This window comes from Periplaneta americana, chromosome 11 (assembly GCF_040183065.1).
Source record: "Periplaneta americana isolate PAMFEO1 chromosome 11, P.americana_PAMFEO1_priV1, whole genome shotgun sequence".
NCBI lineage: Eukaryota > Metazoa > Arthropoda > Insecta > Blattodea > Blattidae > Periplaneta > Periplaneta americana.
In genome coordinates, this window is record NC_091127.1 from 14,098,578 (window position 1) to 14,115,217 (window position 16,640).

General features: G+C 34.0%; 1 protein-coding gene across 1 annotated transcript in view; it reads left to right on the top strand.

The window, feature by feature from the left end:
- The window catches only part of LOC138708825 (uncharacterized protein CG43867), a 414,444-nt gene that overhangs the window by 276,132 nt on the left and 121,672 nt on the right, over positions 1-16,640 (top strand). Inside the window, exon 2 of the mRNA XM_069839027.1 lies at positions 5,831-5,893. Within this exon, the coding sequence (XP_069695128.1) occupies positions 5,831-5,893 (63 nt within the window). The remainder of the gene's footprint in view (positions 1-5,830; positions 5,894-16,640) is intronic.

The following is a 16,640-nucleotide window of genomic DNA, read 5'->3' on the forward strand; positions in this document are numbered from 1 at the left end:
TGTTTGTTACCTTTTCACGCGATAATGGCTGAACAGATTTCGATGAAAATTGGAATATAAATTAAGTTCGTTGTAACTTAGATTATAGGCTATATGGCATTCAAAATACATTATTTAAAAGGGGGGTTATAAGGGGGCCTGAATTAAATAAATCGAAATATCTCGCTTATTATTGATTTTTGCGAAATATGTTACATAACAAAAGTTTCTTTAAAAATGATTTATGATAAGTTTTATTCTTTGAAAAATTTTGATAGGACTGATATTTAATGAGATAAATGAGTTTTAAAATTAAAATAACTGCCATCTAAGGCGGTGTATTGAAATAAAAAACAAATGACTTCGTCTATAAGGGGCCTTGGATACAACAATCGAAAGCTATGAAACATAGCCTACAGACAATGTTTCTGTGTTTGTATGAAGCTAAATTAACCGATTTGTATAAATAATTATTATTTCATCATTGGAAAGTGTAGTTTCTCTAGATGGACATAATGCTATAATGTTATTACAGTAACTTGTGAGTGAATTGAGGACAGGTAAGATTAAAATATCTTCTTATGCACAGAAAACTTGATAGGTTATTCTGTATATTCATTTCCTGTATTTCTTATAATAATGTTTATGAACATATTCATTTTTATATCAGAGAATTAACGAACAACGAGAGTGTATTGATTTAGTATGCAGTAATAGTACGTTAGCTTAGCAATCCATTATTTTATAATTCAAATTTTAACTATGCTCAATTGAATCGTGTTAAAATACATAAAATACATATGCAATAAATGCAATGCAAAAACATTGGGTAATGAGCCAAGCAGATTATGTTGCTCTGTTGTAAAAGTTGTTCCTCCTGAGATTCAAGAGCTCCCGCAACAAATTAAACACTTTCTAATTCGAGTACATCCGTTATCAACACACGTTTTACATAGTATAATATAATATAATATAATATAATATAATATAATATAATATAATATAATATAATATAATATAATATAATATAATATAATATAAATATAATAATAAATGTGTAGTCAAAATTTTTCTGTTAATTGTCGCTTTTCCAAAAATAATTGGTAATAGCAATTAAGAAACATGTTAAAGGAATTGTTATTGAACCAAATGAGTATCTCTGGATCAAAATGATCGCATTTTAATATTTTAAATACAATTTAAATTAAGTACGTAACATATTAAACGATTTATCCTTCTATCAAACACGAATGTTCCCTGGATCAAATGTCCTATTTTAATTATGTAATTACTTTATATTTATTTCTAACGAGTGCAGGGGAGCGCATGGGTACGGCTAGTTTACTTAATAAAAGAGACCAATATCTGTTTATTTATTAAAAGTGCAAAAGAACATGCCATAATAAACCGGATATAAGTCATAAACTCATAAAATGCATTAGCTTTTGTTTTGGTTTATACCCCCAACCCTCGCCAGATTTTTCCTGGGAGAGCGCTTATCGAAAAGTGAAAACATATCTCAAAAACCTTAAGTGATACGATGGAAGGAGATGCATTTTCGGATTCAGCGCACACCAAATCATAAGGAACACAATGTTTTAAGTCGGAGCAAAATTCTTGATGTTCATTGTCATTAGTCAAGAATTTACACACGACTTATAAACGAGTTATTCGTTGTTTAAGTAACTTATAAGACAGTTGAACGTCTGTATAAGAGTTTTTATTAGTAAGACCGTTAATTTGTAATTTGTTAGCACGTGAAACCAGCGAATAGGGATTATAAAGAATGGACACTGAGCGAATTTTCCTCTGTTTTGTTTCTCTGTGCGCCAGAGTTTAGTTCTACTTTCAAGCGCTAGAGGTTAGTGTAATCGAGCATAGGCTAAGATAATAATTGAGAATAGAGTTGAGACACAGGATCCAAACATCGCCTACCTTATTGCATAATCCAGTAACGCTTTGCTTCAAATAAATTCAAGTTAACAGCTTTTCCTTATTTCTCAGTGACAAACTAGTTGTAATAATAATTTTTTATATTTCAGATATAATAAATTATATTATAAAATAATATAATACATTATAAAATAATATAATACATTATAAAATAATATAATACATTATAACATTATGTATAAAATTCGTTTAATATTTGTATATAATATAATATAGGTATATGGTTTTACTTCTCATAACAGTTTTGCTTTTCCATTTTCAGTGCTATCAAATCATTACATATTTCAATTGTTGTTGGGGTCAACGTCTCAACTCTCATTATAAAGGAACTCTAGAGTCTAGACATTACAGTTAATGACGGATTTATTATTTAATGGATTCAATTTATTTTATTTGAATACATAATGTACCTAGATGTATTAATTATATGTGTTATATTTCCGCTGTGTCGACTGCTAGCTGGTGTGATGTCAGCGCCAACTCTAGGGAGAAAGCAGAATCTCACGCTCTAGCTGGCTTGAAGGTCATTGAAATCAGTCCGGCTACATCAAAGGTACCGACGCGAAGTGTCCATTCTTTATAATCCCTATTCGCTGGTGAAACGGCCACCTGGAAATGTTAGCAACCAAATGAACAATTGAATGCTGCTTTAAAATCACAGGAAAGTTATAAACTTTTTTATTAATTCTTAAAATAATTGTAGAAGAAAGGGAAATATTATCGAAATTTGTTCCTTTGATGAGAAAGCGAGAGTGGTTTGCCGTTAGCTTACTACTGAAGAATACACTGAGGTCAAAGGGACTTTATATAGGACAAATAGTGCTACTAGATCAGGTCCATGTTCCCAGTTATAATTCCATATTTCTCCATTCATTTTCTGCAATAGAATGGCATACAAAATCGTACTGCTACTTTGATGTCCTCACAGATCTGATGATCGTCGGTACTCTCAATGTTTACCGAAGTATGAGAGCCTCACATGGACTTGGTCCAGTGATCCTGGGGATAAGACATACATGACTGCTCTAAACATTTCAATTTCTGTGTGCTTATAAATGTTACATTAACTCGAACTGGGGCAAGAGCGTCACTTGGCGAACAGAATAAAATATTTATGCAAATACTTCTACATCCAGGGCTGTAGTCGGCGCTACACACCACATCCTCATTGCATATTCTCTCTATTTAGCACATGCTCCAAGTTTATTCTCCGAAAGTTAGAGTTTTTAAAAGCGGATTTTTATTCGTGTTCATTCGGGAAATTTAAATCAACATTGTAAGTGTAAAAACTTGTACACAACACTACTTCATTTGAAGCGGTTACTCAAAAAGGGCCCAACTAGCATTTTTTTAAATAACCTTTTTTTTTTATTTTATTAGAATTAAAATTATTTATTAGGGTGAAATTAAGGCCATCAGACCTTCTCTTCCATTTCACGATAAATCAACCTGAGATACAAAGTAATTCGTACAATATTATATCATTATTGCATTCAATAAGATTGGCTAATGATACATGTGACATAATATTAGTAATAAATCCTTAAGGGACAATGAAAATACTAATGATCTATGCAAGAGATAGTAAATATCAATGTCTTAAAAATACTTTGCATACTTCCACTCGGTAATGAGTTTTGGAATAATATTCTGTGGAAATTCTGCAGATAGTAACAGTACATTCCTGTTACAAAAAGAGTACCGTCATCTCCCATAGTTATGGTCCTGGAACACAACTATGGTCCATGATAAAACCATTCAAATTTTGTACTCCATAACGTAGTACCTCGTTTATCTATATTTTTGCTGTACTGTAGTTTGAAGTCAAGTCCCTGCAGCTATCTACGAACGGTCTATGTTACTTGTACAATGTTCTTTGAATGGTTGTATCGTGGACCATAGTTGTGTTCCAGGACCATAGTTATGGGAAATGACGGTAATTAGTTTAATAGTAGTAGGTGCTAAATCTATGGAATCGTGTAGGACCATTTTCAAAAAACTACAAACAATACCCATAGATTAATTATCAGTATATTTTTTCATTAATAAACTTTCTCGTATGTAATTGTGAAAACTATGTAACTAATTCAACAGTTCGTACCATAAATACTCGTCAAAAATGACTTTCATACTCCGTCGGCAAGTTTATCGTGCTATCTAAAAGGAGTGCGTTATATGGCAGTAAAAATTTTTAATAGCTTCCCTGTAGATATATAAATGAAACTCAAAACATAAGATTATTTAGGGCCAAATTAAAGAAGATGTACCTAATTTCTCACGCCTTCTATTCTGTAGATGAATTCATGACATTCAACAAAGGTTCATAAATATGTCTGTGTTGTATTAAGGGGTTAGGTACAGCTTACAGCACTAAAATTTTTGGAAATATTCAGCATTTTTTTCCTTCATTACTGTATCTTGTACAGTAATGAAAATTGGTATGTATAAAACGCTGTCCTTCTGCTATATGAAAAAAAAATATTTTTACGATTTAAACAAATTATTTATTTATTTATTCATTTTTCAAAATTCATAATGGTGGCAGTTCACTGTGCAGTAATGAAGCGTTTCCCTCATAACTCATAAACTTGTTAATTTTTTCATGTTCTCTCTCTTATTTTATTACTGAAACTCATGTTTACAATATCATGCTCTTTCAACTACATTCCTTAATAAATAAATAAATAAATAAATATATATATATATATATATATTTTTTTTTTTGATTTTGTGTTAGAAGAAAATGCTGATATATGACCATTTTTTAAACGAATTTATTTTTTATCAGACAATCTATCAAAGGTAGAGAAGTGATCTTGCATCATATTGTAGATATGACATGCATAAATAAACACAAAACATTTCATGAGAGAATGTTGGATAGTTTTTTATCACTGCACAGTGAACTGAATTTTGAAAAAAAAAAAAAAAAAGTAAATATTTTTTTAATAGGCTAGTAATTTTTTTTTTCATTTAGCAGAAGGACAGTGTTTTACACATACTGATCTTCATTATTGTACAAGATACAGTAATGGAGGAAAAAATGTTGAATATTTAAAAAATTTTACTGCTGTAAGCTGTACCAAACTCCTTAAGAGCCTAAGTGATTATTTCTTTAGAAGGCACATTTGATCACAGAAAAAGAGCCCAGTCATAATAATTGCAGCAGAAAACACGGTTGCTGGAAGAAGGGCCCAATTATTGCTTTTGGGACCTTTTTGTAACAATGGCCCAGTCATTTACAGTTGGACCCTCCTTCTGCAGCAAACCACGTCGAAACTAGTCAATTAGATAATTTACCGCCAAAAATGTATAATATTAACACAATGAAGTGTCCATACCTGTGGAGTAACGGCTAGCACGTCTGGCCGCGAAACCAGGTGGCCCGGGTTCGATTCCCGGTCGGGGCAAGTTACCTGGTTGAGGTTTTTTCCGGGGTTTTCCCTCAGCCCAATATGAGCAAATGCTGGGTAACTTTCGGTGCTGGACCCCGGACTCATTTCACCGGCATTATCACCTTCATCTCATTCAGACGCTAAATAACCTAAGCTGTTGATAAAGCGTCGTAAAATAACCTAGTAAAATAAAAAAAAAACACAATGAAGTAGTTATCACTTGTTAAATAACGTTCATCAATGTTAAAAGAGTGTATCCAAGAATGGAGAAAATATGACACTTCTGAGCGTCCTATCTCCAACGTTTTTCGCCTCGACTGTGAGTTAGTATACTTTCTCACTGACCCAATCAATTTTATGTGCCCTGTTGAGGCTCGATTCTCTTCTGTTGCTTTACCTTTCAATCTCGTTGCTAGGATACATATTGCTCCACATTGCCATATAGATTGCCTTACATTCCACGATATCGTTTGTTTTTATCGCGTTTCTTTTGTTTGTTGCAGCTGTCGGAGTTGGAGCAGCGAGTGGTGGAGGCCGAGAGCCGTGCTGAGGAAGCGGAGGACAAGGTACGTCACATTTTCTATGAGGATAATTACATTTTGTGTTGCGGTTAAGTCTGTGTGTGTTTCAGCCTATTGGCTTATTGTACGCCTTTTAACCCACTTTTATGCTTTGTGGGAGATTTTAACCATCTTGTAGAAGTCTTCAGAACTTACACAACAATGTTTGATATTTCGTGCAAGATCGTGCGTATTTGCTGGTTTCCGCACAAAACCAATCCGCGGAAAGTCTAAAATTCCACATTCAGTATTCCCAACCTAACACACACAACAATTTCCCTCTTCTTACCGCTTAAGCGCGACATTCATTTTACTGCTTTAGGCTTTTAACATATTATTTTTAGAGACGTTCAATATAGTAATAATTATAAATTGGAACTTACGAATGCAATTTCACCTAAATTGCACTGTTAATTATTGTTTTTAAATATTTGCAAAAATTAAGTAAACTCTACAACTCCACTAAAGTTACTGCATTCGTGATGCAAGTAACATTAAGGAAGCCGTGAAAAAATCAACAAGATTCCACACTCATCATAGACTGGGGGGAAAAAAAAGACAGACGTATATCACGGCCTGCTGGAGTATAGTAAACACAGAAAACATTTTAAAGCAACAATGTTGAAGATAGATATTTTTGTTTTGCAAATTTTCCGTCATTGAACAGAAACCAAGATGGAGATTTCATTGCAACTAATTAGAAATTCATCTTTCAGGTATGTAATAAACGATCTTCGCACAAAATAATGTACGATACACGAGCGGTATGTTTTCTTTCAATTCTCGGAAATTAAAAAAGCTCAACTACGTTTCGCTTTTTCAAACTTTTCCTCGAACATGAAAACTTCAACATACCGCTCTTGTAACGCATATTACTATTACAATATGCATATCAGAGGTCTTTGCAATCTAATACACATGCAAGATACCTGGCTTGCTCAAAGCAGACGGGAAAAGGCTGCTGTAGACTAATTTTGCATTTGAACCTTCTTTACTGAGAGTTGGATTCTGACAGCGATGTTTGCAATGTAGGGGGAAAGGAACTGGCCACCCTACCCCATTATCTTATGGCTTAGTTGATCATGAGTGGTACCTTATTGGTGTCACTTATGAGGTTTCAACCAACCTGTCTTCCGACAGTTGGCTAAACAACTGCTGCACACATTTTTGCCATCGGAGCTGTTGTACAACTCGTTCGACTTTGAAACTAATTGTGGGGTGAGATTTGCAGACCTGTGATTTTGTCACTGTGATAGATTTGTCACTGGTTCCGACTGTAATTGTAGTTCCAAATCACAGATCCGAGAAATTGCCATCTCAGAGAAGCTTTTATCATCCAGTCTGTTCTCAAAAAAAGCTGAAAGTTAGAATTTATAAAACAATTATATTACCGGATCTTCTGTATGACTGTGAAACTTGAACTCTCACTTTGAGAGAGGAACATGGTTAAGGGTGTTCGAGAATAAGGTTCTTAGGAAAATATTTGGTTCTAAGAGAGATGAAGTTACAGGAGAACGGAGAAAGTTACACAACGCAGAACTGCACGCATTGTATGCTTCACCTGACATAATTAGGAACATTAAATTCAGACGTTTGAGATTGTGAGGGCATGTAGCACGTAGAGGCGAATCCAGAAATTCATATAGAATGTTGGTTGAGAGACCTGAGGGAAAATACATTTGGGGCGGCCGAGACGTAGATGGAAGGATAATATTAAAATGGATTTGAGGGAGGTGGGATATGATTGTAGAGACTGGATTAATCTTGCTCAGGATAGGAACCGATTGCGGGCTTATGTGAGGGCGTCAATGAACCTCAGGGTTCCTTAAAAGCAATAAGTATTATTGTAAGTATTAAGCATATATTTTGCACGTTGTATTTGTCATACAAGTTGCTCTTTAATTTGTCGGGTTACTACGATTTCCTTTTTTAAACAGAGATTAAACTTTTGCTGTGAGCCATTCTCCTGGGATTCTGACGCTTATCCAAGGAGTATTAATGAGATATAGGGTCTGTGCTTAAGGCATAATCACCGTCCTTAATTAATTCTACTGTATATTTATGCCATGGGGTCCGGGACATTTTTTACATTTTTGTTTCTTTATTACATCTTCTGTTTTTACTAAAGCAATTACATCTGTATTCACACGATTTATACGCTTTTCATAATAACTAGATATTAACAGTTTGAATGCAAAATCTTGTTTTTCCATATACGCAATGTTCTACATCTGTAGCAAATTTGCCCCGGCTATCTTGGTATGCGTTTATAACGGAAAGTTTTACGTTATTTTTAAAACCAGCTATTTGTGACTTTGAGTTTGTATTGGCAGTTAGATTTTTGTAGGTCACTTTCTCTTTAAGGTATGTAGGCCTACTCGTGTACAAATTTTCAAGGACGATTTCAATCTGAAGTGGAGATTTTTCCTTGCTAATGTGACGATATTTCAAGCCAGTGATCTTCGCGAACTCCTGAAGTTATTTTTGTCACAATTTCGAATATATTCATGAAGAGTTCATAATTTAAGCGTATTATTATCAAAGATTTCATTCATTCATTCATTCATTCATTCGTTAATGTTCTGCTCAAGGCCAAGTCTTTCACTGCAAACCCAGCTTTCTCCAATATTTCCTATTTTCTGCCTTTTCATTTCCTCATATGATCCATATATCTTAATATCGTCTATGATCTGATATCTTCTGTCCCGAACTCTTCTCCCGTTCATCATTCCTTCCAGTGCATCCTTCAGTATGCAGTTTCTTCTCAGCCAGTGATCCAACCAATTCCTTTCCTCTTCCTGATCAGTTTCAGAATCATTCTTTCTTCACCCACTCTTTCCAACACTGCTTTATTTCTTATTCTGTCTGTCCACTTCACACGTTCCATTCTTCTCCATACCCACATTTCAAATGCTTATATTCGCTTCTGTTCACTTCGTCGTAATGTCTATGTTTCTGCCCCATACAGTGCCACACTCCATACAAAGCACTTTACTAGTTTCTTCCTTAGTTCTCTTTAAGTAAATAATTATTACATTTTCTGGTGCAAATTGGTACTTACAGATGGTTTTCGAACATAGTCAGCATTTCTTTTGTCCACACCTGCGGAGTAACGGCTAGCGCGTCTGGCCGCGAAACCAGGTGGTCCGGGTTCGAATCCCGATTGGGACAAGTTACCTGGTTGAGGATTTTTCCGGGGTTTTCCCCCAACCCAATATGAGCAAATGCTGGGTAACTATCGGTGTTGGACCCCGGACTCATTTCACCGGCATAATCACCGTCACTTCATTCAGACACTAAATAACCAGAGATGTTGATACAGCGTCTTAAAATAACCTTCTAAAAAACATTTCTTTTCAAATGTTTATCTCATTTTGTCAGAAGTCTGGCTCCAGTGGTGGCAATCATGTATACACGGATGTTTTCAACATTATTCTGGGAATTGTTTTTCTTACACTTTACAGCAATTCCTTCAGGATCCCAAAGAGCCTGACATACTGAGAGCTAGGTGCAGAAAATTGGGGTTGGGGACACTGTGTAATTCCCAGTGATGCCTTATTACTTCGCTAGATGGATGGCTGGTCTGTTTTGCACAGTGAGCTCTATACTATATTGTATAGAGATCACTGGTTTTGCAAGGGCTCTCAGTGAAGACGCGAAAGCTGCCATGTTGCATGACAGAAAGCCTTGTCATGAAACAATGCCATAAATTTGATTATGTCGTGGAGTATTATGATATCATTGTAGAGCCCGGAATTTTAGATGCTAAAAGTTAATATTGTTCGTCGGTATAGTTTATAAAATAGAAGCCATGCCTCCACTTCTTTGACACGTCATTCTTGTCATTCAGTATTTTCCTTTGGTACCGTTAAAGGTCTCTAATCCTCTTCAACTACCACTTACAAATTAGTGCACGGTTTACAAGATTCATTACCAGTCCTTGTGACTCTGTTGTCTATTATTACATATCGGACTCACGTGAACTAGGATTAAAACCCTCCTCACGGGCGCCACATCTATTCATCTACACTCAGTGTCATTCTTACCTTTTAGCACCTAAAATTCCGGCCTCCAAACATTAGAGACAACAAACGTGGTGCCAACAATATTGAGTTATAATTTTTTTGTTTTTCAATGTTTTTACTACAAATATAATTATTACAATTCGTTAATAATAATAGACCTACAAATTAGTTGCTGAAATTTATGCAATGAACTTAATTTTTCTGAATTACATCAATATAATTTTTTTTAACCGACCGATGTGGCTGAGACGGAAACGTCTGACACTTGCTGATTGTAATAAATTAGTGATAAAATTATACTTCTAGGTACCTAAGACCTACTCCGAAAAAGGAACAAAGTTCTATTAAAATTTGAAATTTTTTATAATATTTTTGTTGATTTCAGAACTGTAAAGGTGTAGCTATACTTGTTTTTTTGAAAGATGGGACATGACAGTTCTGCGGCCGAACTTGGAACTACAGTGCCATGTTGCCAATATGGACTACCACGCTGCCAGCTGATGGAAGCTAGCAATTGTCGTTAAGATGGCTGACGTTAAAACATTCATTGACATTTGACGCGAAGGTAAGAAAACAATACAAAAATCGACAGAGAATCAAAGACGCTAACATTGTATGCATAATAAATGTCGCCAAGAGAGCTATTAAGCACTCGCCACGTGGGAACTGTAAGTTTGGCAACTCAACCGTTGTTGCCATAGCAACAGTCCTACCAAGCTATGTGACATTCAGTTGTTTTTCCTATCGCAACGCTCCTGTCATGTCCCATCTTAAAAAAAAAAAAAAACAAGTATACCTCCTTTTTGCAGGGAGCCCTTCATATATTTTCTGTTAGTGGAGTAATCTGCGACGCGTGCGCCTGACGCCGTCCGTGGCATTAAGTGTAAGCTGATGGAATCTGAGCTCTGTGTAAACACGCTTATCTCGCCCAACCAGCGATCTGTTTGCTCTGTCAGATTTACTTTTGGAGTGTAAACACGAGTTTAATTGAACCGGATCTGATTCTCTTTTTACTTTCTCCAAGTTTTGGGACAAGCAATAGTGTAAAAATTCTGTTTCCGTAATATTTAAACAGCAGTACAGTGAGTATTTTCACAGCTATGTCTTTCGTAATTTCTTTACGTAAATAATAATAATAATAATAATAATAATAATAATAATAATAATAATAATAATGGTTTATTTTAACTGGCAGAGTTAAGGACATTCGCCTTCTCTTCCACTCAACCAGTATGATAGAAAATTACTACAATGCTATGAATATAACATAATTAATACAATACAATTCAAAGCAATACAATACTACAATACAAGACAATATAATACATAATTAATATAATACAATGACAATTCTTTTCATCTTCACAACACCAATAAAATAATAATAATAATAATAATAATAATAATAATAATAATAACAATAATGGTTTATTTTAACTGGCAGAGTTAAGGAAATTCGGCCTTCTCTTCCACTCAACCAGTATGATAGAAAATTACTACAATGCTATGAATATAACATAATTAATACAATACAATACAATACAATTCAAAGCAATATAATACTACAATATAAGACAATATAATACATAATTAATATAATACAATGACAATTCTTTTCATCTTCACAACACCAATAAAATAATAATAATAATAATAATAATAATAATAATAATAATAGTAATAATAATAATAAAAGTAATAGTCATGATAGTCATACCTAAAGTAAATTAAATTATTAAACTCGATCACAAGTATAACTTCAATTTGACTGCGCCCGTAAGAAATCGTTTAGCCTTTTCTTGAAAGTGGTTATTGTCTGGCAGCCCCTAATCTTCTGAGGTAGAGAATTCCAGTAAATAGAAGGTATATACTGTCGAATGCTGTTTTAAGAGGCGCGACACTGCAAATAAATACTATGTGCATTGACTAGTGTTCAATTTTTTTAATTGGTTATTTTACGACCCTTTATCAACTCCTATGGTTATCTAGCGTCTGAATGAGATGAAAGTGATAATGCCGGCGAAATGAGTCCAGGGTCCAGCGCCGAAAGTTACCCAGCATTTATTGAAGAATTACTTGTCAATAAGTTTATTACGCACAATATACTTAACTTTATTTCAATCGGTAATTATATATGGAATTATAGGATGGGAGGCCTGAGGGAAAAAGACGTAGATGGGAAGATAATATTAAAATGGATTTGAGGGAGGTGGGATGTGATGGTAGAGACTGGATTAATCTTGCTCAGGATAGGGACCAATGGCGAGCTTATGTGAGGGCGGCAATGAACCTCCGGGTTCCTTAAAAGCCAATAAGTAAGTAAGTAAGTAGGTATTATAGGATGGAGTAGCTTATTTAAATCTAATTTCTGTGACTGGGAGGAAAAAGTTCTTAAGTAAAAATTTTATACTTTTCAGAAGAGCAATAGAAAGATTGAAATTGGTGTCAATTATAGAGTTTTTTTTTTAAATTAAGAGGTTTTTCCTGGATATTACTTGTTTATATTTCTTCTAAAATAGGTAATGTTGTTCATTTAACAATTTTCTTGATTATTTCCAAAAATAGCCGCACTTAAGACTACAACCCAAACTGGGAAGAAGGGACTGTTTAAACAAAAGACCTTTTTCATGTCAAAATAAATGAGAAATGTAAATTATTATGAATGAAAAATGGGTCTTAAACAATATAGGACTGTTTACCCTGGTGCTGAAAGTTTTAAAAGGAAAGGGCATCAGTATGTGATAAAATAGCTAAAATACAAATTAGACATTTTTAATAGGGAAGCATGGAAAGTGAACATGTCATGTTTGTGTGGAATAAAGTATTAAATATTCTTAAGTCCTTTATCCTGTGTGTGCTCGATTCAAAAAGTACTTAGGACATTTGGTAACGCTCTATAAATCCAGTCAGGAGTCTTATTTGACTTTAACCGTTTTACCAGATCGTAGAGAATTGTTTCCGCTTTCAGAATATATAAAAATCTCATTTTCACAAAAAATTGACTTAAGACCTTTTTCCTCCCGGCCACAGATTTTAATTCCTTTATTTATTACAAAAGAAAATAATTAAAATATGTCTTCATAAACCTATTGATTTTCCATTTAAAAATTGTTTTTAGACTTTAATGTTCTTAAAATAAGACAAATTTATTATATTGTATTAATAAAATTCATACATAAAAATCTAAATAATTTTGAATTGTATTCGCATAGTTATGAAACAAAAGGTTTGAACTCTTTAAGATTGTTTGAACCAAAATGCAACATTGCTACAGTATTTAATCATAGGAGTAATTTAGGCCCAAGAATATATAACAAATTTGTATTTAAATATCCTAATCTTGTCAATTCTAGTAGTTCTAGTATTAAATTTAGAAAGTTATGAATGTATTTTATAAAAATTGAAAAATTGTAAATTTACATTTATATATTCTTATTGCGTAGTAGACATAAGACAAATACTTCTTAATTTCAAGTCAGGAATCCGTCCCTGAGCACGAGTTCTACTCTTTCAGGGGCGAGCTAAAGTTTTTCTGTTTATTTATATTTTATGTTACAGTTATTAGCAAAATAAATAAATAAATTTGCTCTTAATGGGTTGTGGGAAATTCCCAGAAAAAAAAACCTTAAAGAGGTAACTTGTTCCAACCAGGATTTGAACCCGGGCCAGCTCGTTTCACGGTCAGGCGTGCTAACCGTTAATCCACAGCGGCAAACACCAATGTTTAATAAACAATCAAAAATGAAATTTCGTCCAAATTAGACCTGAACGTGCCCACCATGCGAACACGACATAGTTCATATCTTGAGACTAATTCCTCCCATGTGTGGTCTAACATCTCAGAAGTAACTTCTCAAAAGCTGAGAAAATATTTGCTCTGAGATCATGAATATCCCTGGGTCATTGAGCATAGCCTACACATCATTCTTCACGAAACCCCAAAGAAAGAAATCGGATAGTGTGAGGTCTGGGGAAATCGGATATTAAATTCACTCATACATTGATTCTAAAGTCAGTAGATCAATTCCCCAAAATAATTCTAATACGCGGACGATACCAAGATTTCAGGACGCCCTGTAACTAGATCGGAGGATGAATATTTTCTCTGAAGTCACATGTTTTCTGTTTACTCCTAAGTTGTATTTTTGTATTAGGGGAGACTGTTGTACCTTTAAACACTTTTCACATTTTATTTTTTTTTAATTTTGGGAAATTACATTTTTTAAATAAAAATACTTTAAATAATTATTGAAAATTCCTTTACAACTTCGTGTATATATTTTCCTGTTCTACACATCTATTAAGGATGGAAAAAATAAAATGTAATATGTTCAAAGGTACAACAGGTTCATGTAACCTTAGAACATACCCTCTTGTAAGTTAGAACAGATGTAATATAGGTGTAAATATAGTGTAAGAACTGACAATCATATTTAAAATGTATTTGCAATCATAAACCATAGCAGGCTACTCTGATTTAGATTTTATTTCCTGGAGGAGCAATAACTGCTTCAATAGCTTTCTTCAAGACATCCGAATCAATTGGGGGCCTCTTTAACTCCAGACTTACTTCGTGACATTATCTTAAAATAAAAGAAAGACAAAAACCAATAGTATTGTGTACCTTGGAACAAGTTCCATGGTACAAGATGTTCTGTGTTCAAAGGTACAAGAGGGTGCACGTTTAAACAAATATGACTCCCAAAACTAGAGATTCGAATACATCATGAAAATTATAATATGTTATTGATTTGACATATTGATTTATTGATATAGTTCACAGGTACAAAACTTAATAATATAACAAAAGATCTATAAACAAATGTAGTTCTACATACTAAATATACAATTTCCTAGACTCATTATAATATGTTATTACTCACGAGATGATAGGGATCACATTGTACTTAATGGATGGTAACAAATACAATCTGGTTTTATGTTAGATAACATATATCAATGAACGAAATGTTTACTTTTGGTACTAAAAAAAGATTCTTTCGTTCACAGAACTCACATTTTGCAATAAATCAAACCAAAAACTACGACCAGAGCTACTTAGCGGCTTTCCCTACAATATACTTCAGTTTGAGTCCTCTAGATAGTACCAAAAAATAAAAAACAAAAAATGTTCAAAGGTACATTATGCTAAAGGTACAACAGTCTCCCCTACCACACTGTATAACACAACGATGTAACACTTCTATGTAAAAAATGATCATGAACAGCTGTTCTCCGTAAAAAGGGCCCATATAAGCATAACTTTGAACATCATTATCTGTATGAAAACTGAAGAAAAACTTAGTTTCTTCTTATCTCTTGATAGATTAAACATGAAAGAGTATATTTTGTATAATGTTGCACTAGTAAAAAGCAATAATAAAATGTAATGCGTAATTGAATCCTTTATTCCTATTTTTCTCAAAATATGGTTTCCTGTCATAGGCCCCTATTACATTAAAACTCCTGAATTATTAATACAGTATTTACAATACACTAAAGATTCTACAGCAATATCCTTTAGTTAAATTTTAACGTATGCACGTCTCTATTAATATCACAGTTTATTCATCCTATACAACACATTATCAAGATCTTGCTGAACTTAATGGCAACTACAAGAACTGCTAAAACAGTTAGCCCTATGTTTTACAACCTGCATGAAAAATAATTTCCAGACAATCAAGAAATGGCGAAAATAATTTTATGCTCGACCATGCCGAAATGTAGTAATTATACACCTGGTAGCAGCCCTTTAATGGACCTCATTAAAGTACACCTATTCATTAAAGTTCAGGTGTTCCACCAATCAGAAAACACCATTGTAGCAATATGAAAGCGCAAGTATCGATTATTCTCGGATATGCAATCGAAAGACAACTAGCGAAACGTCACGGAGGCTGAAAATCCAATACTGTCGCAGAAGGTTATGTTCTGTTACTATAATAATTAGCGTTAATTGTAAATAATATTCAAATAAATTCAATTTGTCATCTCGTTTTTCAGTGTCTAAATCAATTTCAAGGTTAAATCAAGATTAATGTTTATTTTACTCTCTAGATTATATCAAGGTCAATGACATTCGTTCCTCGGAAAAAATCAATACTTTCGCGTCTGCGCACATCTCACAAGGTCAGTTCCGCTCCCCAGTCAGATAAGAATAACATGAAAACTTATGAATAATTTCAAGTTAGAAATATGGTCGAGCATAAAAAGTCGTATGAAACTTGCCTACAATGGTAATTAAGACGCTCGTATGAAAATTATGAAACTCGCTTGCGCTCGTTTCATAAACATACTCGCGTCTTAATTACTACCATTATAGGCTCGTTGCATAATGTACTGTTGAGGGATAGGAACTGACTATTACAGTAGACCTATATTGAAACCATGCGCATGACGCAAACAATGGCATTGTTTTCATATTTGATACAGTTTCAGCTTTCTTTTTTGGTATCACCATTTTCCCTTTCATTCGCAGTTCATTTCTTTCTCTCTTCCTTCAGCTGCCGAGGTCAGGGCGCCGCGTCGGCAGGCGTCACGCCGTCTCGTCTCGTCTCGCACTCTCTCGCATTCCCCCGGGTGCAGGTGCGACGTGCATAGACACACAAGCGCTTTGCATTCAAGGAGGCCAGACGCGCTAAAGTGTGGAACCAAGAGTACAGCATGATAGAAAGAAAACGTGAAGACCAGAAAGTAGAAACAAGCAAACACAGAAATGGATATAA